Consider the following 22,369-nt stretch of genomic DNA (forward strand, 5'->3'; position numbering starts at 1 on the left):
GGGAGGGGGGTGTCCTCATGACTCAATGAGACTACCTATTAATAAAAAAAGTCTGACCAATGAAATTACTGGACAGGTCACAGTGGACAGTGGTCACGTAGACCAATGAAACTTGGTTTCATTGGTCTACGTTCCCTCCTCCCCTCCCAGCCCTGCAGGACTTTCTCCCCTCGTTGTGCCCCCAGGGCACAACAAAGTATTTGCAGCCACTCGAAACAAGTGTGAATTGTAAATCAAATCAAACAGCGAATTTTCCTCGAGACGAAAGTGACATCAAGAGCGACAACAAGAGACTGAGGACGTGTGAAGTTTTTCTGAGGCTGTTCAATTCTGACACTGAAGAAGACTTTAGTGGTTTTAGTGCACAGGAGGAAGATGAAGATAGTGATCAATGACTTCTCCTGGTAGGCTACGGTATTTATATATTTATTTTTAACCAGCTGTGTTAAGGACACTGTTCAGGAAAAAAAAAAAACATTTTACTGAACGTATTTGTGTGTTACCGGTACGTATTTAATAAAAATAAAAATAAAATCTTTCTGTGTAAATATCTCATGTTACAACGTGGACACCTGCAGCTTATACACAAGTTCGGTCTATATATGTACATTTTTAAAATTTATTTAGTGGGTGTGGCTTATATTCAGGTGCACTCAGTAGTCCAGAAATTATGGTATTATGGTGACAAGCAGCTTTCCTTAAAAACAAAAAGTCTGGGTTAATTTTGTTTTTTATCTCACAACCCCCGATGGATTCATGGATTACAAAACTCTCATACTACGGCAAGAATATAATTTACTCATGCAACGCATTTAAAACGAAAACAAAGTCCATTTTTGTTCGAGAACCAAACTTTCTTGACTTACTTGAACTTGACAACTACCGCACGTGTGTGTGCAGCGGTTTCATCACTTCACAATCATTACGGTTAGACGTCTAAGAAGAAACTCAGCCATAGTTGATGGCACAACAATCTGAACATATCGTATTCAACCCTGAGGTATAATTATTACACGCTGCTGTGGTCTTGTGTTGCACTGTTTCAGCATGCCTGTGTTGCAGGTACACCACTTTCACAGACAGGATCATTATGGCTTGATTTTATTACACGTGCCAAACACTGTAGTTACAGAGTCTGACAAGTCCTGTAATCTGCATACACATGTCGTTTGGTTTATAAGTGGTGTCAAAAGGAAATGAGCTGATCAAAAAGGCTGCTTGATCTTTTTCAGGTTTAACTGTGGAAGGAAGCCAACAAAAAGCAAACCCACCTGGATGTTCAGATGTAGCAGAGCGAAGAGCACACCTGATAATTTACTTTTTTGTTTTGTTTTTTCTTAGAGGAAGTGTTTTCTGCTCAACACGAAGGTCTGAAGGAGGAGAAAGAATGCCTAACAAAGTTGCAGAAGGAATGCACAGCCAAGAGGTACGTGTGAGGCTATAATCAGCTGAAGAACATGCTGCATGCATTAATCCCCGTCAGGTCCACGGGTCTCTGAGTCTTGTGTATGTTTCTCAATCTAAATAAAATGGCCATGCTTTGAGCAGCTCACCTTGGTCTTTCAAAACAAGATGGTGTTTGTGTTGCAGACCCTGACTATTTATGTAAAGCCCATTGGCCTGTTTTTGTCTTGCCTTGTGGAGAGATGTTTGCAGCGAGTGCACATTCTGAATACAGATTTGTTTATTTGAAAAGTGCCTGGCAGTTCCAGAGGGTGAATCGGCTTCAAAAAGGCCAGCGGGGCCAAAAAACCCCAGAAAACAGGAAATTAATACTGGCACTTTTACTTCTGCCTTACATCTATTCCTTGGACAAAAGTGGTGTTCATGTTCTTTATTAAAGTTTTTATCTTATTAGTCAGGGAAGGTTTTCTTAGGAATCCAGACTTCTTATATAACCTGTAGTTTTTATTTGGTATTTAAAAGCATCTGATAATCAGCTAATATCACAAAGCCGGACTTAACAAGCGTCCCTCAGGTATGGTATTTTCTAATATTTTTGGCTTTAACGTTTAAACTACATCAGAAAAAATATTGCAGCTTAAAGTAGCTGCAGATTATAATTAAAGTGATTTTTGACCATTTAGAAGTGGAGCCATGTTTTAAAGTTATGAAGTATTGATATTTTATTAATTTTTGTTGCTTTTAAATGAGTTTATTTTGGATAAGGCCAGGCCAAACTTATTTTTTGTATATTAATATAATAATTAGCTATAAATTTTATTTTCGTTAGCTGCTTAAAGACTACATTGCAACTGGGTAATGATAATCAGAATTTATTAGGCTATTAATTCTGTTGGACGTAAACTCTATTTCTCCAAATTGAGGTTGATCAAAAAATGTATGCAGAAACATGAAGTTGCTCACTTTTGAGCCCTTTTGACCCCTGTGGCCGAGCGAAAATGTGGAACTGGAAAACGCTCCATCCATCTTTGAATGTTGTGAGCATGAGAACTTGAAAATAAGTGAGTTACAAACTTCCATTTTAGTGTGTGGCTGTATCTAGACGTAAAAAGGTTCCTTTTGAAAATTGGGTTGTCTTGTCAAAATCCAGGATTTGACCACCATGCATTCACACAACAGTACACATTATACACACAACTTTTGCCACTCTTCCTTCGTATCTCACTAGTATGCATTTATGTATGTGTTTATAAATGTATATTCAATTCAGTTTATTTATACAGCGCCAAATCACAACAGAAGTTGTCTCAAGGAACGTACCAAAACATACGCATGCATACAAAAGCCTATGTCTATATACAGTATGTTTATCAGAGTCAGAGTTTCTTTGTCATTTGTGGTACATGTGGTACATGTGGTGGAACGAAATTGTGTGCACAGGTTCCCAGTTACATCCAACAATAAAATGTAAAAGAAAAACAATAATAAGATCAAAGATATGAACTAAGAAAAACAACTAAAAATACACTAAGCACTAATAGCGTAAAAACAATACGCCGAACAGCAGCACGAACATGAGTCTGTGTGAACAGATGAGCACGCATGAACACAGCAACATGACACAGATCAGCAGCAACATGAAACGGATCAGCAGCAACATGATGTGATTTTTCACAGTGATTATTCTGGTTAGAGATTCATGAGTCTAACAGCCTCAGGGTAGAAGCTGTTCCTCAGTCTAGTGGTTCTACACTTTATGCTCCTCAACCTCCTTCCTGAGGGGAGTGGGGCAAAAAGTGTGTGCGCTGGGTGAGTGTGGTCCTTCATGATGCAGGTGGTCCTCTTCCTGCATCTAGAGGTGTAGATGTCTGTGATGGTGGAGAGACTGACTCCAACATCTTCTGTGTGTGATTGTATTGTATACTGTATGTGATTTATTCACAGTGATTATCCTGGTTTGAGATTCATATTTTTGTGTATATATGTGTTTATATGTGTGTGTGTGTATATATATATATATATATATATATATATATATATATATATATATATATATAATTATTTATTTATTTGCATGTGTTAAGCTTTGAATAAAAAAGCAGCTTTAAATAAGGCACAGTCATTTTTCTGTTGTAATATAAAAAGGCCAGAGACATTATTTGTGTTTTAAGTCAAATTCTGAACATTTTATTGCCAAAAATAAAAATAGTTTTCTAGTATTCTTTTGAAAACATTTTATAATGTTGAGACTTGTAGACTGACCACTGTAAAACAAGCATTTTTATATATGTATTTTTATTTTATTCCAGTTTTACTTGTCAAGCCATAGATCTCGTGTAAAGTTCCTGGGCTCTCTGTTGTCTACCTCCGTCATTATGTTGCTCTTGGTGCCATCTGTGTTTCTTGTTTGGTCTCCTTAGAGAGCAGTTCCTGAAATCCAACGCCCAGCTCACCTTTCGCTGTCGTCAGCTCCTCTCTGAACTATCCTACATCTACCCCATTGATGTGGTAAGTGGGATCAGTCATGTCTAACGTTTTCTGTTTTATCAGTTCAAATTACATGAATCAGTTGATGCATTCCCATCAGTTATTAAAAATGTCAAGAATATTCAAATTCCCCTTGTACCAACAAAAACCAAGACACATCTAGATTCTTACCAGTTAATAAAGGCTACATCCTCAATTTTTATAATGTTAAATGTGAATATACAAAGTTTGGCTATTTTACCGTTTTTAATTTGTGCCTGTATATGAGGACTTAAGTCTGTTAAAGATGGTTCCTGCTTACTGTAAATTATAGGAAGATTTTGATTCAACAAGATGCAGTGTGGTTATAAAACAATTATTGTTGCATTTTGATTATCTAGAAACTTAATGACTATGCATTGTTTTACATAATTTAAAAAAGTATATATTTTCATGCCTACTAAAAAGTGCACAATAACATGTTTATAAACCTCAATAACCGCAGACTGCTGACAATTAGCACAGATGCTAACTTAACTTTGAAAATGATGTAAACCGAAAGAAAACTAAAACAATCAACACAAGCCATAACACAGTTAGCATCGTGTGTCTCACTGGGAACTTTAACACAAATCAAATGTTTCAGTCGTTACTAAAGACAGACGTGTTACAAATTCAGTTACAAACAAATGTTCTTTAGGGTTCAGAGGAGAAAAGATGAAAAAAAAACTGCTTTACTGCAACAACTAACAAGGCTGAGAGGTCCCCTGGTAAATGAGGGTACAAATTTTGTGAAGCACTTTGAATATCCTGGTTAGATAGAAAGGCACTATACAAGTACAGTCCACTAACTTATGGACCACCATATGCTTGAACATAGTGTTCAGTATAGACAGTCCATGCCACGCCGGACACAAGCATCCGGCATTATAATACCAGAAAACTGATCAAGGAGGCTGTTCCTCCCTCCCAGATAATTCCATCATTGCCCAGAAGGGGCATTGAAATCAACCTGGTGAACAACAGAATCCCCAGATGGTACCTTTTCAAGGACCCCATCCAGAGACTCCAAGAAGGCAGGATAACCTGAACTGCTGCTTGCTGCACAAGTACAAACAGTCAAAGCGCGCCCTCCTGCATCCAGAACTCTTGTTCACCACGGGAAAACTCCAACACTGAGACACTTAGGGGCTTGTTAGTATTCCCACAGCCATCTGACGTCTCTTTCCCTGGACAACTTCAGAGCAGGAAAGTGTTAAGCCCTTCTTTAGGAGTTGGGTTTCTGAGTATAAGCTGTATGTAAGGTGATCCCAACTATATCTAGCTGGTATCGCTCAACCTAACACACAAGCTCCAGCTACTTCCCCCACCAGTGAGATGACATTCCATGTCCCTAGAGCTGGTTTATGCCACCAGTAATTGGCATTCCCAAGAATGCTGCCTCGTTTGCTGTCCGGCCTGCAATGCACCTGATCTCATTGGTCATTCTTGCAGCTGCTGGACACGGCTGGAGGTGACGTCCTATATTTCTTTTGGGCTTTGCCAGGCTGAGCCTCAGGTGTCAAAGCTTGACAAGTGCAAACTGCAGAGCTCCAACTGCACCCCCAGACTTTGCTTCAGGGGTATGTCCTGGTTTGACTTTTTTGTGTGAGGTTTCCTGATGCATGGGTTGTTTATCCACTGTTTTTGAACCACTCTTGGCCTGATCCCTCTCCTGAGGCCAAATTGTTAAGGGAGACCCAACTGGGGGCTGATGCTCCAGAAAACATATGGTGCTTTGCCACTGTCTCAACTCTCTTTGGCTCTGCATGACACGGCACCAGTTAAGGGCCTGCCCTCTGCTGGCACCCACCCACACTCAGCCCGGTTTATGGGACCACCTTGTTTGAGGTTCCAAACGGACTGCTCCGAGGTGCCGATTTTCATGTAAGTGATTTTCATATTGATTAGCCAGTGAAGCTACGTCATTAGATGACCCACCAGCAAAACTGCTAACTACATCTGAACCACCACTTTCTCATCATATTGACTGATGGCACCACAAGTGCATTTACAGAAAAATATCAAAGATGATTGCACAGCATGGCTACACCCGGACTTATGAACAGTGCCGGGATAAGCTAAAGAAATTGAATCAGATTATAGGGTGATTAAGGACCACAACGGGCGGAGTGGCTCGAACACTGATGAGTTACGATCCCACCGACAGCAGAGAAAGAAGTCACAGTGGCAAATCACCTACACCTGAGTAGAACTGGTTAGATGAGAGCAGAGTGGAGTGGCACTTATCAATGGCAAAGCGGAATTAGCTTCCAGGATTGCAGAAGTAACCAAACCCTTCCATCACTTTAAGGTGGCTTTTCTGCAGAGGGGAGAATGTTTCATTCATAATAATTTGAGTTTCACAGTTCACGTTTCAGTGTTTTTAGAGATCTTCTAATGGCTTCACATGTTTTGAATCATTTGTCACAGACACATTATTATCACTCACTTTTCAAAGATATTTGGCAGAATGTTAAATACTTTTAACGCTGACTCAGTAAGGCAATAAGTGAATGATTAAAAGCAAGTCCCTGCCAACTGCAAAGCGTTTCATTTCACACAAGACTTCATGTTGTGTCGGTGTCGCTGTTCATTGTTTTTACTATGAAACTTCTCATTTTTAAATCCACAGGTCAATCAGTCAGATTATGTCATCTGTGGAGTGAAGCTGCCAAACTCTGAAGATTTCCAAGGTATTTATTATGTGTCTGCATGTGTAGACTAAAAAAAACGAGCTGTGAAAAACCAGGCTGAGCAATTGTATTTCATGGTGTTTAAGCTCTTAGAGGTAGAAGTTTGGTGAAGGAACTTGAGTTAACATTTCTTGACAGTACGTGTGCTATTAAAACCTTTCCAAATCAAATGTTTTTTGGAGTATCGATAATACTTACGCAAGACATACAGTGGTTATTCACAGCGCTTCACTTTTTCCACATTTTGTTATGGTACAGCCTTATTCCAAATAGTATTAAACAAACCTCGTTTTTCAAAGTTCTCCACACAATACTCCATTATGACGATGTGAAAAAAGATGTTTTGAGATTTTGGCTGATTCGTTAAAAACAGAAAACTAAGAAATCACATTTACATAAATATTCACAGCCGTTGGCATGAACCTTAAAATTGAGCTCAGATGCTGTTTCCACTGATCGTCCTTGAGATGTTTCTACAATTTAAATGGAGTCCACCTGTAGTCAACTCAGTTGATTGGACTTGATTTGGACAGGCACACACCTGTCTATAGAAGGTCCCACAGTTGACATTTCATGTCGGGGCACAAACACCAAGCATGAAGTCAAAGGAATTGAATAGTGTCCTTGGATAAATAAATTCCTTAGATAAGTAACTTTTACTAATTGGCTTTTTATGTATGTGAATATTTTTGTACAGTGCCTACAATGTTTCACTTTCATTAAGCAGACTAACAATGACTGAGTCTACTTTACTAGGTCTGTGCTTTAAAATAAGTCTGCCATCTCCGCCTCTTCGACACGCTTATGTTTTGCAGGGCCATTCAACTGGCGGTGGGTGACTTCAATCCAGCCCAACAATGACTTCATAAATATTTTGTGGGGAGGGGTTTTGGGTTTGGGTTCTGTTTATTGCATTTATGATTCATTGCAATCAAACAAACAAGTTTAAAAGGTAACAGATCATTGTAATACTTAGTTTATTTATGTAACAACTTTAATCGCTGGATGTTCGGCCCCTGAGCTGCTGGCTGTCAGAAACTGTGGCCCCCTGAGCAGTTTAGTTGAATAGCCCTGGTGTAGAGGATGAACAGGACAGGTGACAGAACACACCCCTGTGGGGAGCTGGTGGAGGAACAGACCTGATCCGACAGAGAGACATCCACTCTCACTCTTTGTGTCCTGTTCCTTACCAAGTCTAAAATCCAGCCCAAAAGTTTAAAACCTAACTAAAAGCCTCTCTACTAAATGTAGGTTGGTGTTAAAAGCAGATGAAAAATGGATGAATAAAATCTGTCCTTCCAGATATTTAAAAGCAGGCTCATTAAAGTGACCGTGGCATCCTTGACTCCTTGGTATGGTTTATAAGCAAACTGTAAAGGATCCAGATCACTCCATTTTCTTTTAGATTTCAGATCTCACCAGTTTTTCTTAAGTTTTCATCACAATGGATGTCAATGCAATGGGTCTAAAATCATTTAGGCTTTTAGGACAGTGTGTTTTGGGAACAGGGACAGTCACAGCATCCTTCCAACATTTTGGGACATGCTGAGTCTGCATAGAACTGTTAAACATCTGATCAAAGATTGGACACAGTTGTTTAGCACAAGATTTGAGCAACCGGCCACAAATATGGTCAAGTCCCTGACTCCTGTTAGTGCTTATATAGTTATATAGTTATAAAGGAAGGAAAGTCTGAGATTGTCATTGTTTGTTCCCATACAATGGCAAAATTAGTTTTCTGCATTTAACCCATCGCACCTGGGATACACCCAGGTGGAGCAGTGGGCAGCTGTGTAAGGGCCCGAGGAGCAATTAGGGATTAGGTGTCTTGCTGAGAAACACCACAGCATGTGGGAATGGCTGGAGATAAAGAAGAAAGACTTCACAGTATCCATGTATTCAATATTAAAATGATTCTTGTCGTCAAGTTTGTCACTCACTTCCTGCATCTCCTTGCAAAAACTAAAAACATCAAAACCAGTTCAGAGCATTTGGAAGTTCAGTGTCCAAGTCAAAGCCTTCTAAATTGACAGTGCTTGGGTTTTTTGGTACTTATGCCAGCTGTGGCTTTTGTTGTGGAGCAGGCAGAGCCACATTTATTGGCAACCATTTTGTTTTCCAGATTTATTTTCTAGTCCCCTTTTCCTTTAAAATGTCTATTTTCAGCTCCTTGGTGGCTGTTTGCAAAACAGAATGTGAACCAGATTGAAAAGTGCATCTCTTGTAAATGTACATGTATGTAAATGCATATTGTAGATTTTGTAACCCCGGGCTTGCTCTTTGGGGAGATTTTGACCTCCTTGCTTGGTCTAATCATATCTCTGCAGAAGGCCACATACGAGCAAATTACCTGTGTGAGTTCATCTAAACCCCCACCTCATGCCTCTACAAACGTACCCGCTTTGGGTGCTGCTACAAACATATTCCAGTTTGTGCCATCATAACAGTCCTACATGCACTGCACAGACTTCTCGGTCCAGATTTGAGTGTCCTTCAAATATACTTTTCCCTTTTTAAACAGTTTTGTAAACTGGTAAAAGGTGGACACAACTGTCATCACCGTTGCCCAGACAGGGTAGGGGAAAAGCTCTGTATGCCTCCGTCACTGATCCATAACAAAGGTCAATAGTCTTATTTTAATTTTATTTAACCTTTATTTATACAGAGAGTCTCACGAGGACTTGTTTTCAAGACAGACCTGTTTTATCAGACAACTTGTCCTGCCTGGTGGGACAGGATACATACTGGGCAAAACTGGGGGAATGTCTTTTTGAGGGAATCATGGTTAAAATCCCTTAAAACAAAGCTCAGGGTGTTAGATGAAACAGATTAAAGCCTCTGTACAACATCAGCAATAGTTCTACAGGCAGATGGTGCGTTGGCTTTCGGGTGACTATATACAAAAGTGATAAAAAGATGAGGGAACTCACGGGGCAGGTAAAAGGGCCACAGGGATACTGATAAAAGTTCAACATCAGGAGTGCAGATGCGCTCTCTCCAAGTCAGAGAAGGGCAGTATCTCTGGTTGATGTAGAGACACACCCCGCCCTCATGAGCTTTCCCCGTTACCGCTGCAACTCAGTCCAAACGATGCGGTGCAGCAAAGACGCTGACTGACGGGTCTTTGTCCTTGTCGTGCTCTGTTAGCCAGGTATCGGTGAACGCCATCACACAGCAGTCTTTAAAATCCTTTTGGATGAAGATGTTTCCCTGGAGCTTGTCAATTTTATGACTGGAGGACTGGACATTGGCCAGAATCATCGAGGGCAGTGGAATCCGGTTAAGCTGCAGCCAGACGCCTCCTCGCTTCCCCCGTTTTCACCTCCACTTCTCCACGCTCTGCCATAAGATTTGTTCTAGTCTTGTCTAAAAATGAGCTCTGGTATTTGTGGCGTGATGTCTGACACGCCAGCCGGCCTCATAAAGTCCAGCTTCAGCAACTTATTTCTGCTGTATTGCTTCTTTCTTACAGAAAGCAATCCATGTGGTAAAAATAAAAAAATCCATATGTTAAAAATAAAAAGCACCATACCCATTTAAAATCACGTTCACAAACACGCTAAAACTCAAGCTTGTTCTTGGTTGCTGTGTGCACGTGCTTCGGTAGCCGGAGAGAGTGGTATGAATGAATGAATGAATGTATGAACGACTGGATGAATAAACGACACAGGAAAAGAAATGTGTGCGTGCGTGTGCGTGTGCGTGCGTGTGTGTGTGTGTGTGTGTTATGGCCTTCTTTTTTCCAGTTTGCCTCTCACCACCATGGGACTTAGTTTCTCTCAATTCCTTCGTGTGCAGAGTGAGCACATCCAATCTTTTATTAATTTCCATATTCTTCTGTTTAGAATGATCTCTTTGAAACTGGAAGTGAAGATATTTTTAACTTGTGTTACTGGGAGTGCTCTCAGGAAGTGAGCGACAAAGGTGTGTCATTTGGACGGTGACCATAACGAGCCAATGGCAGTATAGTATAACAGATCTTTTGATTGTGTTCCTTTCCATACTTTTACAGTTTACCCATCAAATCATATGCTTTTTGTCATATCGGATTATTACTAAAGTAAATTCCAAATTACTGTTGGGCTTAATGGGAAAAAAAAAAGTTTATTGCTGAGTTTGTGGTTCCTCGGACTGAAGAAGTCTTGGATGAAAGACGAACCATTTCAAAACAAAGAAACCGTCCAGAGGACCTGACAACTTTGTTGGATGTATTGCTGTTTGGAACAGTGACTAATGGCGATCTGAGATCCATTTTTTTGTCTAACATTTCACCAATCCAGTGAACTCTCATTGGTCTTGATGTCGACGCCTAGATTTCAAGGGCAGTGGCCAAGGTTTTGGAAGTAAGTTTTAAAGGGCTGCTGTGGACGAGTGGTTAGGGCGGTCATCCTCCGGTGGGAGAGTTGTAGGTTCGATTCCACCAGAAGTCACATGTTGAAGTGTCCCTGGGCAAGATGCTGAACCCCTCGTTACCTTTAATGTGTGTCCCATTAGTGTATGAATATGATCCAAAAGCACTGATTAGTTTCTATAGAATGATTTGTTTGATTATCTTTGTAGAGATGTAGTAGAATGGGTAAATAAAGGCACAGATTGTGTTGTAGAGCTCTTGGACTGATTATAAAGTCACTATATGAGTACATTCCATTTATTATTTACCATTTCATGTGTTTTAAGCAACATCAGAACAGAACAGGAAGAGTTAATGAAATATGGATTTATTGCAATCGCGAGTCATGGGTCTTTATAACAGCGCTATTGCAATCACATGTTTTTTTCAATATCTAATTATACTTTTATACAATTTTTTTTCCATTACTGTTGTTTGTCAGATGAGAAGCGGCGCAGATATGCAAAACTCTGCCAGCAATAATTTGCCTTAGCAATTAAATAATAATTCACATATCTGGTTTGCATTGAAGGAAAGGGCTGTGGAAAACATCAACCCAAGTATTTTGCTGTAAAAGAAAAACAACAAAAAAAGATGCCTTACAGTTTCGTATTACCTGGTTTTAGATTTGATAAAAAGCAGTGCATGCACATCTGCTGGTATTTATTGTCTTGAATTTATCTTTAGAATCTTTAATGTAGAAAAATGCTGAGTTTTGCACTGCCTCGTGGTTCAGTAAGAATTTAAGAAGGCTAGCTTTATCTTCTGCTTGCTGCCTGTGCCGCGGTTGGTCATGACCGTCACAGTCATTGGTGTTTTACAGTGATTTTCTATCTGCTTCTACCGTACCAGTGAGACACAGACAGAGCTCACACTGTTCACTGTTAAACATCTAGTGTTTGGCAACAGAGTATAGAAAAGTTTGGTCTGCAGGAAGTTTCAGCTACAAACCCCTGGTTATCATCTCTGTGGGAAAGGTTAGAAAAGAGGTCACACCTTATGAGCGTTTTAAAATGATTTACAGTTGCAGCCAGGAAACTTGTAGGCTTTCTCTGTAGCTCGGACAAGGTAAGAGAAGACCGTACTGAATTGGTTATGTGTGGATGGGCTTAGTTTGAAGCACTTGTAGATCAGTTGAAACACATCAGTCTGTGTCTGGTCACCATACTTTAGCTCCTCTTTGTTCCACCTCATGAGTGCTACCAGGGCCCAAAGTGTGTAAATTTAACAATAGTACCCCCAAGCTTCTCATCTGCTTGCTGTCACACTCCACCTGTTAACATTCTAACAGCCTGTAGCAGATTATTGTGGTGACAGCCAGCACATTTATGTTTGTTAGCTCCTGCTGTCAATCGTTCATAGGCGGGCAACACGCAGGACTATGAGCACTCAAGTTTTAAACTCATTCACTGAAACATTGTTGTTGCTATGATGCCTTAAATTATTCAAACAATAGACTACCCACAGTAAAAACAAGACGTAAGCTGCTGTCCCCATCGCTGAAGGATTTGAATTGTTAATGTTTGTAACCAAAATCGTCCATGCTCAATAATCCAGGTATACAATCCAACAATTTTCAGTCGGGTCATCTGGACAGTTTCTTTTTTTTTTTTCTGAAATGTTTCACCGTCCATCCAGAAGGCTTTATCAGTCAAGGAAACACGCAACACAAAACTGATTCTTCCCCCAAACAGTTTACTCCAAAGTGGAACAAACCAGTTATGTTGGTGCTAAGACTATTGGATTATTTTGGTTTTGAACCAGTTTGACATGACTGTCGATGAAGAAGAGGGCCGGCATCGGAGGAGGGGGCGTGCCAAAGACACCATCTTAGCACCAACATAACTGGTTTGTTCCACTTTTGAGTAAGCTGTTTGGAGGAAGAATCAGTTTTTTTGTTGTGCGTTTCCTTGACTGATGAAGCCTTCTGGATGAAAGGTGAAATGTTTCAGCAAAAAAAGAAACTGTCCAGATGACCTGACTGAAAACTGTTGGATTAATGTTTGTAATTTTTGACATGAGTGTTTCTCTGGACTGGAAATGAACAAGGAAGGCAACTAAATCTTAATGGCTTTCAAGATATTCAAGTGGGTAGGAGTTTCGCAGTGTACAGAAGTAGTTTTTTATTTTTCTTGTTCGAGGTGCCCAAGAGTCCTGGTGGTCCTGGTGAATGGAGGAGCAATTTTATCCACTACCAGGTGCAAAGGTGGAGCCAGGGTGTGACCAGTGATGGCTTAGGCCCGGGCTATTCAACTAAACTGCTCAGGGGCCGGACATTCAGTGATTAAAATCATTGCACAACAAATCGATAATGAAAATCATTGCCAACACTTTTAATAATCGATTTTTATCCATTGTATCGATTTATTGTTGCAGCCCTACATTGAACTACGGCCTACACTACACTAAACTATATGAACCTTCTGCAGTAGTAGGGATTTTATATTTACCCAAAGTTGTACCAGACAAAAAAAGATGAAAACTATTAAAATATGTTTCCATTTACCCTCTTTGTTTACAGATTTACAAAATACGTCTTAGCCGATGTCCTTCAGTTGACCTAATCATTTTGAGGCAAAACAGAAAGCCAGAAGAAACATGAACAAAACCAGGAGCGTAGTATTTGAAAAGATGAAAACACACAGAGTATAATAAGAGCCAAGGAGTCTATTGTATCACCACAGTCTATTATTTTAATGCATTAAGATTGTAACCACAGGGATTTGAAGTCTTTGCCTCCAGCAGTGCTCTGCTGCTGTTTACAAATGTTAAACCAGTTAACATCTGCTTGGAAACTTACACAAAAAGGAAGCCATTTTGTAGATTTCTTTTTTCATCTGAAAATTATCACACCGTATGCGAGTTGTACGCACAGCTTTTGAAGGAAGTAATTAAGAATCCCAGTGCAACCTGTGTTGTTGGTTATGTGTTTTGAGACCAATTCTTTAACACTTTGAGAGCGTTTGGATACTTGGTTACAAAGCTGCCTTTTGATGGAAGAGTATGTTCTGTTTGGATCCACAAAATGTGAATCTGGTGTCACTCTAGTTTATTTTTCCATGTAATAAAAGTCCAAACAAAGCAAACGCTGGTGGATGCTGCTGTGCTCTGTTGCTTTGAAGTTTTCAACAGAATAAAATACCCACTCCGGAGTGAATAATCTGCTGCCGGTTTGAGTTTGAATTGGTTTAAATTTCAAGGTCAGAGGCTTTGATGTGTTGATGTTGATTCTGCAGGAGCTCGCTGATAAATTAACAAGTTAAACATTTTATGTCTGCTGAATAAAATCCTATCTGTGCCTCAGCTAAAGACGACGGGAGTGTGGCGGTCGCCCTGGGTTACACGGCACACCTGGTCCTGATGATCTCGTGTTTCCTTCAGATCCCTCTTCGCTATCCGGTGATCCACAAAGGTTCACGCTCTTCCATCAAGGACACAATCACTGACAGACTCACAGAGAAGGAGAGAGAGTAAGTAAGACGGGAAACGCCAAATACCAGACCATAATTTCAGTACTTGCATAGATACAACAACACTGATGTACTCTCTTTCATTTGCAATTTTTGTAATACAGCTATTCAAAACCATATTCCTAAATCAAACTCTGCCAGATGAGAAGAAACATGATTTACCTTAAAAACATTGTACCACCACGTGTATATTTTAAGTAAAATACCCTCAAATAAGCAGGTTACTCCTCATTGCATCCAGCTGGTTGTCTGTTAGAATATAGTCAAAGCTCTCAGGGACAGAATTCTTTCTTGGATGAAATATTCTTTCAGCAGTTGTCTGCTTTGCATTGAGTCATTCTCATCCTGGAGGATCCAAGAGTGGCGCTTGACTTACTTTTTGGATGGATTCTTTAAGTTTCCTTCCAGCATTCCTCTATGCACACATGCGTAATCCACAGTTCCACCAATAAATATCTGCACAGCATTTAATATACTCAAACTGTTTTTTTTAACAATATTTTAGTGGTTTAGGTCTTCGTGATGTTTGGAATTTTGTTAAAGACATTTGTTTGTGGGTTGGGTTTATTTTTTATTTTTGCTTGACTGATTTGAAAACGGACACAAATACCCAACCATCTTTTTTTTTACACTTCTACGAACAGCTATATGAGTTATGAAACAGCTACAAAGTAACGTCTTTCTCACAACCAGTCGTGGAGAAATGTGTTTGTACCATTCTACGACACTAAGCACAACTGGTGCACCTGGACAAAATGCTCCACTTTTGTTTCTTCTGTCCCAGAAACTGCAGCTTGTGAACATGCGTTTTGATGAATTCTAGTCTGGTTTTTGTGTGTTTTTTGTTAATAAAGAAACCCTTCTGGGTCTTCTTTCATGGAGCTTGTGGGACAGATGCTGCGGTCAAAAATGTACGTACCTTGACCTTGGAGTTCAGCTTGAACGATTTTGAAAGATATCCTTGGCTCCTTTTCTACTATTCACATTATCAGTCTGATCAACCTAGTGAAGATTTTTTTTCTTGCCTTCACATCCTGGCAGGTTGGCTACTCTCCCATGATCCTTGTACGTTTTAATTTTGTTGGTGGGCAGAAGAACACAAAGCTACTTGGAGATGCTCTTGTAGTCTTTACCTTTTAACATAGACATCTATAATCTTTCTGAGCTCCTTGGGCAGCTCTTTTCTTTGCTGTTAGCGGAGCGTTACAGTACTAATGCTAGGTCTGAACTGTTTATCCTGCTTCTAAAATCTCCACTCAGGATTTTATAGGCAGGGCGCTAAGTTCTGTTGACATGATGGAGTGCCGTTGTTGGGGAAACACTGTGCTAAAACCTCGTAAGGTTGAATTTTTATAACTAAGCCAGTTTTCAACAAAGTCCATGTTCAATAATCCAGGTATAAAGTCCAACATTTTTCAGTCAGGTCATCGGGACAGTTTCTTTTTTTGTGCTGAAATGTTTCGCCTTCGATCCAGAAGGCTTCACAGAAGTGACGGATAGTTTCAAGGTGGAGGTGGGATTGCATTAAGGATCGGCTCTGAGCCCCTTCTTGTTTGCTGTGATGATGAACTTTAAAATGAAATGAGCTTTGCAACACAACCTGTGCCCTCATTTACCCATTCATACAGCACTAGATCTATGCAAAGACTTATCAGCGCTTTATCACATTCATACACCAATGGAACACATCGGAGGCAATGAGGGGTTCAGTGTCTTGCCCAGGAGCACTTCATCATGTTACTGCTGGTGGAATCAAACCCGTAACTCTTGCATTGGTGGACGACTGCTCTAACCACTCAGCCACAGCTGCCCTCAAGGTCGTAGGAGTGGGGACAGAGCGAGATGGAGGATGATGACTCGCTGTGGTGACACCTGAAGTGGGAAAGGCCGAAAGAGGAAGTCATAAACTGCAAAGTGCATTTAAACTAAATAATATATGTTAACAAAAGTCTTTCATAACTGCTTACAAATGGTAAAAAACCAACAATTTTTACATACTGCCGTAATCAAACAGCAGTTTATTTTAAACACGTGTCTGTAGAAACACACCTATTTTCTGACTCATTAAATAAATTGATCAAATTTTAACATTGATCCTAACAAAATTATACATTCAGTTTTTATTCCAAAATCAGAATCATGGTTGTTTTCCAGATTTTATTACATTGTATGTTCAATAATTAGTATTTTTACTTTTAGCTCAGCTTGAAATGTTGGTTTTAATGTTTTATAATGTATTTATAGTTTTTTACCGTTTGTTGTTTTTATGATTTTAACGGTTCATTACTTTTACTGTTTCAGTTGTTTTTACAATTTTTATGTTTGAGTTTATGTGTTATCAGTGTACAGCACTTTGGCCAACGGTGTTGTTTTTAAAGTACTTTATAAACAAAGTTGTGTCGTATAGTATGAATTGGTGATTTTTTTCACTTCCTTGTTCGTCCTTCATCAGAAAGGCATCCTTGGGTGGCATGTGGTTCATCCTGTGGATGTGTTTTTGGCTTCAGATTCTTATAATGGCAACAAACTGTCTAAATGCCTAAAATAAACACACTGTGGATGACTTGATTCACACAAACCTGTGATAACTGTATCACTGAGGTAGATCGAGTATAATCATGACTGTGTTTGTTTAGATGTGATTATTTTTAATGAGGAAGCTGAATATTTGATTCACTAGAAATGCACAAAACCATTTGTCTTTGGTGCTGTGATGTAAACAGTACTTTCATGAGTGATTCGGTGCATTTATGCAAATCTGTAAAGAGCTGTCTTGAATGATTTCAGTGTGTGCAGCTGTTCAAAGGTCAGATGAGGAAACTTTTACTCTGGAAAGGAAACAAAATCATTATCAAACCAGGCAAAGATCACTTAAAATTTAGAAGAAATCAATTTTCCTAGGTGAGTTGTGTTTTCATGGTACAGACACTTTCTTAATTCAGCATCTTGAGTAATTTAGTATGTGTGTGTTCATGCACTTGTGTGTGTTACTGATAACACAGATACTGCTCAACCCCTTGCACGTATATCCAAATTTTCCTTTGTACCTCACAAGCCTCTGTATACACATTTTTTATTATGTGTTTGTGTAATTCAACAAAAGGAGAATTATGCCATAATGTTTTTTCACATGCAAAGCTTTTACTAACTAAACTAAAACTAGTTTTATACTCCATAGGTTTTTAATTCTTGCCAGATTCAAGGTTACCAAAACAGACAAAATACTTCATTAACTTTTTTCCTCTCAAAGATATTTAAACTCCTCTTTCCTTTTTTTATTGAACATTTTTGGACTGAAATTGACAAACATGAAGGAGGTGGTGGCGTTGGGACAGACCTTGACCTGTTTAGTAAAGTCTCATGCTCATTCTTGAAACAACTGTAGACATTATATCATTATTATATTCTTCAAAACGTTATTTAAGAATATCTGTGTGTACAGTTCGGTTGGTGATACAGGGTTACTCTTGCATACACTGAATAGGAAAGGGCAGACATTATTTTTCATTACTGGATGGGACAATAAACAGGAAGATTTAATAAAGACAATTTTTTAGTTTGGGTGGTGGTGGTGTAAATTTGTAATAATGTAACTAATCCCTGTCAGGAAAACAAATTCCATTCTCCCATGTTACCTTCTGTTCACTACACTTACCACTTATGAGGAATGGCCACTTCTGGCATTTATTCATGGGAGCTTCACCTCATTCAGTCATCACTGTGTTGTCAGGTTGGTGTACAATGGACCAAACCACCATTGGATTGGTTTGTGTGTATGGGGGGTGTCTGGACCCACCACATCCACCCTTGGATTTCTTCCTGTGTTTTGGTATAGACTTGTACATAAGAATAAGGATGTTTTTAATCTTGGGCCTTTCTATACCAACGGATGATTTTCCGATAACTTTGGCACCATGATATCCATCCATTCATCCATTATCTTCAGCTTATTCCGAAGTCGGGTCGCGGGGACAGCAGCTTGAGCAGGGAGGACCAGACATCTGTTTCCACAGCCTCTTCCAGCTCTTCTGGGAGGATTCCAAGGCGTTCCCAGGCCAACCGAGAGACGTAGTCTCCCCAGCGTGTCCTGGGTCTTTCCCGGGGTCTCCTCCCAGTTGGACATGCTCGAAGCACCCCCCATAGGGAGGTGCCCAGGGGGCATCCTTATCAGATGCCCGAACCAGCTCAACTGGCTCCTCTCGACGTGGAGGAGTAGCGGTTCTACGCCGAGTCTCTCCCGGATAACTGAACTTCTCACCCTATCTCTAAGGGAGAGTCCAGCTACTCTGTGGAGAAAACTAATTTCAACCACCTGTATCCACAATCTCATTCTTTCGGTCACTACCCAGAGCTCATGACCATAGGTGAGGGTAGGAACATAGGCCGACCAGTAAACGGAGATCCTTGCCTTAAAGCTCAGCTCTCTCTTCACCCCAACAGACCGGTGCAGAGTCCGCAATACTGCAGATGCTGCACCAATCCATCTGTCAATCTCACGCTCCATTCTTCCCTCACTCGTGAACAAGACCCCGAGGTACTTGAACTCCTCCAGTTGAGGCAGAACCTCGCCCTCGACCTGAAGAGAGCAATCCACCGTTTTCCGGTTGAGGACCATGGCCTCAGATTTGGAGGTGCTGATTCTCATCACAGCTGCTTCACACTCGGCTGTGAACTGCTCCAGTGAGAGCTGAAGTTCACAGCACAATGACGCAAACAGGACCACATCATCTGCAAAGAGCAGAGATGGAATCCTGAAGCCACCGAGCCAGAAACCCTCTGCCAGCTGGCTGCACTGAGAAATCTGTCCATAAAAGTTATGAACAGAATTGGTGACAATGGGCAGCCCTGGCAGAGTCCAACTCCCACCCTGAAGGGGTCCGACTTACTGCCGGCAATGCGAACTAAACTCTCGCACTGCTTGTATATGGACTGAACCGCTTGTAACAACGGGCCTCCAATCCCATACTCATGGAGAACCCCCCCACAGTGTACACCGAGGAACACCGTCGAATGCCTTCTCCAAGTCCACAAAACACATGCAGACTGGATGGGCAAACTCCCATGACCCCTCAAGGCCCCTAGTGAGGGGGAGCAGAGGGTGTGCTCCAATTATAGGGGCATCACTCTCCTTAGCCTCCCTGGTAAGGTCTATTCAGGGGTACTGGAGAAGTGAGTCTGATCGTTGGTCGAACCTCAGATCCAGGAGGAACAATGTGGGTTCCGTCCTAGCCTCGACCAGGTCTTTACCCGGGGTGTCCACCACAGAGTTCGTGGATGGCCACCGCGAGAAGCACCGACAACCTTGCGGCCACAGCTCAAGGCAGCTACCTCAACAAGCGAGGTGCGGAACATGGCCCACTCAGACTCACTGTCCCCCACCTTAGCTGGGGTGGGGTTAAAGCGCTCCCGGAGGTGTGAGTTGAAGATTTCTCTGACGGAAGATCTCTCTGACGAGTTCTTCTGCCAGGCGTTCCCAGCAAACCCTCACTACACGTTTGGGTCTACCGGGTCTGTCTGGCATCTTCCCCCACCATCTGATCCAACTCACTACCAGGTGGTGATCAGTTGACAGCTCAGCTCCTCTCTTCACCCGAGTGTCCAAAACAAACAGCCGCAAATCAGATGACACGACTATTAAGTGTATCATCGATCTACGACCTAGGGTGTCCTGGTGCCAAGTGCACTTATGGACACCCTTATGTTCGAACATGGTGTTCGTGATGGACAAACTATGACTAGCACAGAAGTCCAACAACAGAACACCGCTCAGGTTCAGATCAGAGAGGCCGTTCCTCCCAATCACGCCCCTCCAGGTCACACTGCCATTACCCACGTGGGCATTGAAGTCCCCCAGCAGAATAAAGGAGACCCCAGCTGGCACATCTTCCAGCACCCCTGCCAAGGACTCCAAGAAGGCTGGATACTCTGAACTGCAGTTTGGCACATAGGCACAAACAACAGTCAGAGCCTGTCCCCCCACCTGAAGGTGCAGTGAAGACACCCTCTAATCTACCGGGGAAAACTCCAACACACAGGCACCAAGTCGGGGGCTTCAAGTAGACCCACACTAGCTCAATGCCTCTCACCATGGGTAACTCCAGAGTGGAATAAGGTCCAGCCCCTCTTGAGGAGATCAGTTCCAGAGCCCATGCTGTGCGTCAAGGTGAGCCCAACTATATCTAGTCGGTACCTCTCAACCTCACGCACAAGCTCAGGCTCCTTCCCTGCCAGAGAAGTTACATTCCATGTCTAAAGAGCCAGCTTTGGTAAGCCAGGGTCAGAGCGCCAAAGTCCCCGCCTTCGGCCACTGCCCATAGCATCACGCATCCAACTTTTATGGCCCTTCCTGCAGGTGGTGGGTCCACAGGAAGGCAAAAACCCATGCTGCTCCTTCAGGCTGAGCCCGACTGGGCCCCATGGGTAGAGACCCGGTCACCAGACGCTCGCCAACGAGCCCCTCCCCCAGGCCTGGCTCCAGGGTGGGGCAAGGTAACCCACGTCTGGGCAAGGGACACCAAGTTCCTTTCTGTGTCATGACCATAAAAATCTTCTGAATCGCTCTTTGTCTGGCCTGTCACCTAAGACCAATCTGCCTTGGGAGACCCTACCAGGGGCAATTATAATTGCCCACGACAGCATAGCTCCTAAGATCATTCAGGCGCACAAACTCCTCCACCACGATAAGGTGGCGATTCAAGGAGGCACCATGATATAATAATAATAAATGAAGTGCTATATGTTGTCATAATTGTATGTTTCCATACAATGGTGAAATTGGTTCTCTACATTTAACCCATCACACCTGGGATACACCCATATAAATACCGGTGGTCTTTTTAAGGTCTTGGCAAGGCCTTCACTGTGGTGTTGAGAAACCAGTGGGGTCCCTACTATACAACAAGCCAATGATGGTTTTAAGCTTGCCCAAAACTTTGGTAGCATTGTTGTAGTGGTTTATTATCATCACGACAGCAGATTGGGGTCTTGGATGGAGTGTGATTGAAGCATATCAATTAGCGTCTTGGTTGTCATAAATCTGAGAAAGATTTTGCCATGCCCATTTTATGACCAGGCTATGACCACATCACACCCACTTGTTATGGTATTGTGATAGTTAAATGGATAATGGACTGCACTAATATAGAGCTTTTCTGTCTTATCAAGATACTCAAAGCACTTTACACTACAGTCTGTGCCCTCATTTACCCATTCATACAGCACTACTATTTCTGTACAAAGAATAATCAGTGCTTGGTCACATTCATACACCGATGGGACACACATCGGAGGCAATGAGGGGCTTAGTGTCTTGCCCAGGGACACTTCAACATGTGACTGCTGGTGGAGTCAAAACCCCAACTCTTGCATTGGAGGAGGACTGCTCTAACCACTCAGACACTGCCACCCCAGTTGTGTGATCTTCTAGGTTGTAGATGCATTTTGATATAATAAAATCATAATTTTACCAAAGTTGTTCCTCGTTTTTTAAGTTCAGATTTTGACTACTGCAGTATAAATGAGAGAAAATGCATTGAAGTGCATCAGTAAATACAAACTCGCATGTCAGTCCTGTTAAGGTACTCATGCCTTATGTCAACTGTTTTTTTTCCTAGCATAGTTTCATTGTTCAGACAGGAGAAATCACTGTAGTTCCCCTCTGAATGTGTTTTGTGTTGCCATTGGTAGCAAATTGAAGTTTCTAGTATTTGCTGTTTTTTTCAGGTGTTCAGAGAGCTGACACTGTAATTTACACAACACATTTTGTAATCTTATTTTATCATCCTTCTAGGCTTGTAACCACTTGGCATTCTACCTTCAGAGCATTAGCTCATCTTTTTTAATTGATTCAATACATGGCCATAATTGAAGAAAACTATGCTGACATTCAATAAATCATAGCAAAA

General features: G+C 41.3%; 1 protein-coding gene across 1 annotated transcript in view; it reads left to right on the forward strand.

Annotated features, from left to right (window-relative positions):
- The window catches only part of uvrag (UV radiation resistance associated gene), a 176,493-nt gene that overhangs the window by 63,808 nt on the left and 90,316 nt on the right, over positions 1-22,369 (forward strand). The window contains exons 9-12 of the mRNA XM_037688147.1: positions 1,342-1,426; positions 3,825-3,912; positions 6,545-6,605; positions 14,300-14,465. Coding sequence (XP_037544075.1) covers positions 1,342-1,426; positions 3,825-3,912; positions 6,545-6,605; positions 14,300-14,465 — 400 coding nt within the window. The remainder of the gene's footprint in view (positions 1-1,341; positions 1,427-3,824; positions 3,913-6,544; positions 6,606-14,299; positions 14,466-22,369) is intronic.

Source organism: Nematolebias whitei, chromosome 14, assembly GCF_014905685.2.
Source record: "Nematolebias whitei isolate Nwh7 chromosome 14, NemWhi1, whole genome shotgun sequence".
NCBI classification, from domain to species: Eukaryota; Metazoa; Chordata; class Actinopteri; order Cyprinodontiformes; family Rivulidae; genus Nematolebias; species Nematolebias whitei.